Raw genomic sequence first — 1,221 nt, 5'->3', positions numbered from 1 at the left:
AGAGAGAGAGAGAGAGAGAGAGAGAGAGAGAGAGAGAGAGAGAGAGAAAGAGAAAGAGGGATGAATGAGTAGTTTGGAGCGAAAATGTAATACAGAAAAGTTGCGCGGAAAATGTCGATGATGAATGAGCGGAAAAGAGATAGCTATATAGTAAGTATAGTGTAGTGAACTATATAGCTATCTCTTTTCATTTGACATTTCTCCGCGTAACTTTTCTGTATTACATTTTCGCTCCAAACTACTCAAATCTACCTAAGCTGCGTTCTGATTAAATATACACATATGTAGATTTCAATTATTTAATTAAAATTCTTTACAGCTGTGATACATAGCAGGAATCTTAAACTTGAAAAATGGCAGGGATTCCGTTGATATGCACTGGTGACTATAATGTGAGTTAGCCATTGAGTTTATGGTAAAATTCAACTCTTATACAAGAACTTTTTTCTTCAATTCACCAGATTCTAATGAACGCAATATATCGTGGTGATATAAACTCATTCCGCAATGCACTGAATTCAGTGTCAGAAGCTGAAAAACGTAAAATATTTGAAGTGGCGTGCAGAACGCCAGGCAGTGCCCAATTTATTGACGAGTGTATTTCAGCCGGCTGTGATGTAAATATGTCATTGTTTTCACAAGTTCGATTGCATAATTTAATTATTTGAACTAAACAAATTTATGCGATTCTTTTCCAGTTGAACGGCGAAGTCCATAAACGACCAATTATTTTTGTTGCCGAATCGTATTGCGAAGAGAATGTAGCCGCTCTGCTAAAATATCCAAGTGTTGATGTGGATGCAGTTTATTCTTCTTTTAAATTGACGCCATTACATGTCCTTACTGAACAAATAACCGATGATAGTTTTCCAAACATCTTGCCGTGTGTCAAACTGCTGATTCAAAGTGGCGCCAGCGCGGAGTTGCCTGACTGGCAAGATAGAACTCCAATTGAGCTTATCCTAAAGAATCCACACCTGAACATTGCCAATCAAGAAGTGATTTTGAGAAACTTAAAATTGCCAAATAATATTCAGATCAACGAAGAATGGGATTTCATTCGTCTGCTATTCTCATTGAAGAATAAGAAAGAGGATGAGTTCATTGAAGGCTTGAAGCACGCTCAAAAAAATAAAGAGATGCTTCAAGAGCTGTTTACTGCTTCCCTGGGCATTAGGGTGTTTTTGCCATCAAATAATCAAGAAATGGTAGTTCTGGATT

At 37.1% G+C, this 1,221-nt stretch overlaps 1 protein-coding gene across 1 annotated transcript in view; it reads left to right on the top strand.

The window, feature by feature from the left end:
* LOC129571718 (uncharacterized) overlaps positions 1 to 1,208 on the top strand; it is a gene marked incomplete at its 3' end in the record, with an annotated part of 2,765 nt that extends 1,557 nt beyond the window's left edge. Inside the window, exons 2-4 of the mRNA XM_055451547.1 lie at positions 320 to 392; positions 462 to 617; positions 699 to 1,208. Coding sequence (XP_055307522.1) covers positions 354 to 392; positions 462 to 617; positions 699 to 1,208 — 705 coding nt within the window. The remainder of the gene's footprint in view (positions 1 to 319; positions 393 to 461; positions 618 to 698) is intronic.
* Positions 1,209 to 1,221: the final 13 nt, after the last annotated feature.

This window comes from Sitodiplosis mosellana, unplaced genomic scaffold (genome assembly GCF_009176505.1).
Source record: "Sitodiplosis mosellana isolate CC-2019 unplaced genomic scaffold, AAFC_SMos_1.0 Smas_scaffold_3184, whole genome shotgun sequence".
Taxonomy (NCBI): Eukaryota; Metazoa; Arthropoda; class Insecta; order Diptera; family Cecidomyiidae; genus Sitodiplosis; species Sitodiplosis mosellana.
The sequence above is the reverse complement of the archived record's forward strand: the minus strand, read 5'-3'. Positions and strand labels throughout refer to the sequence as shown.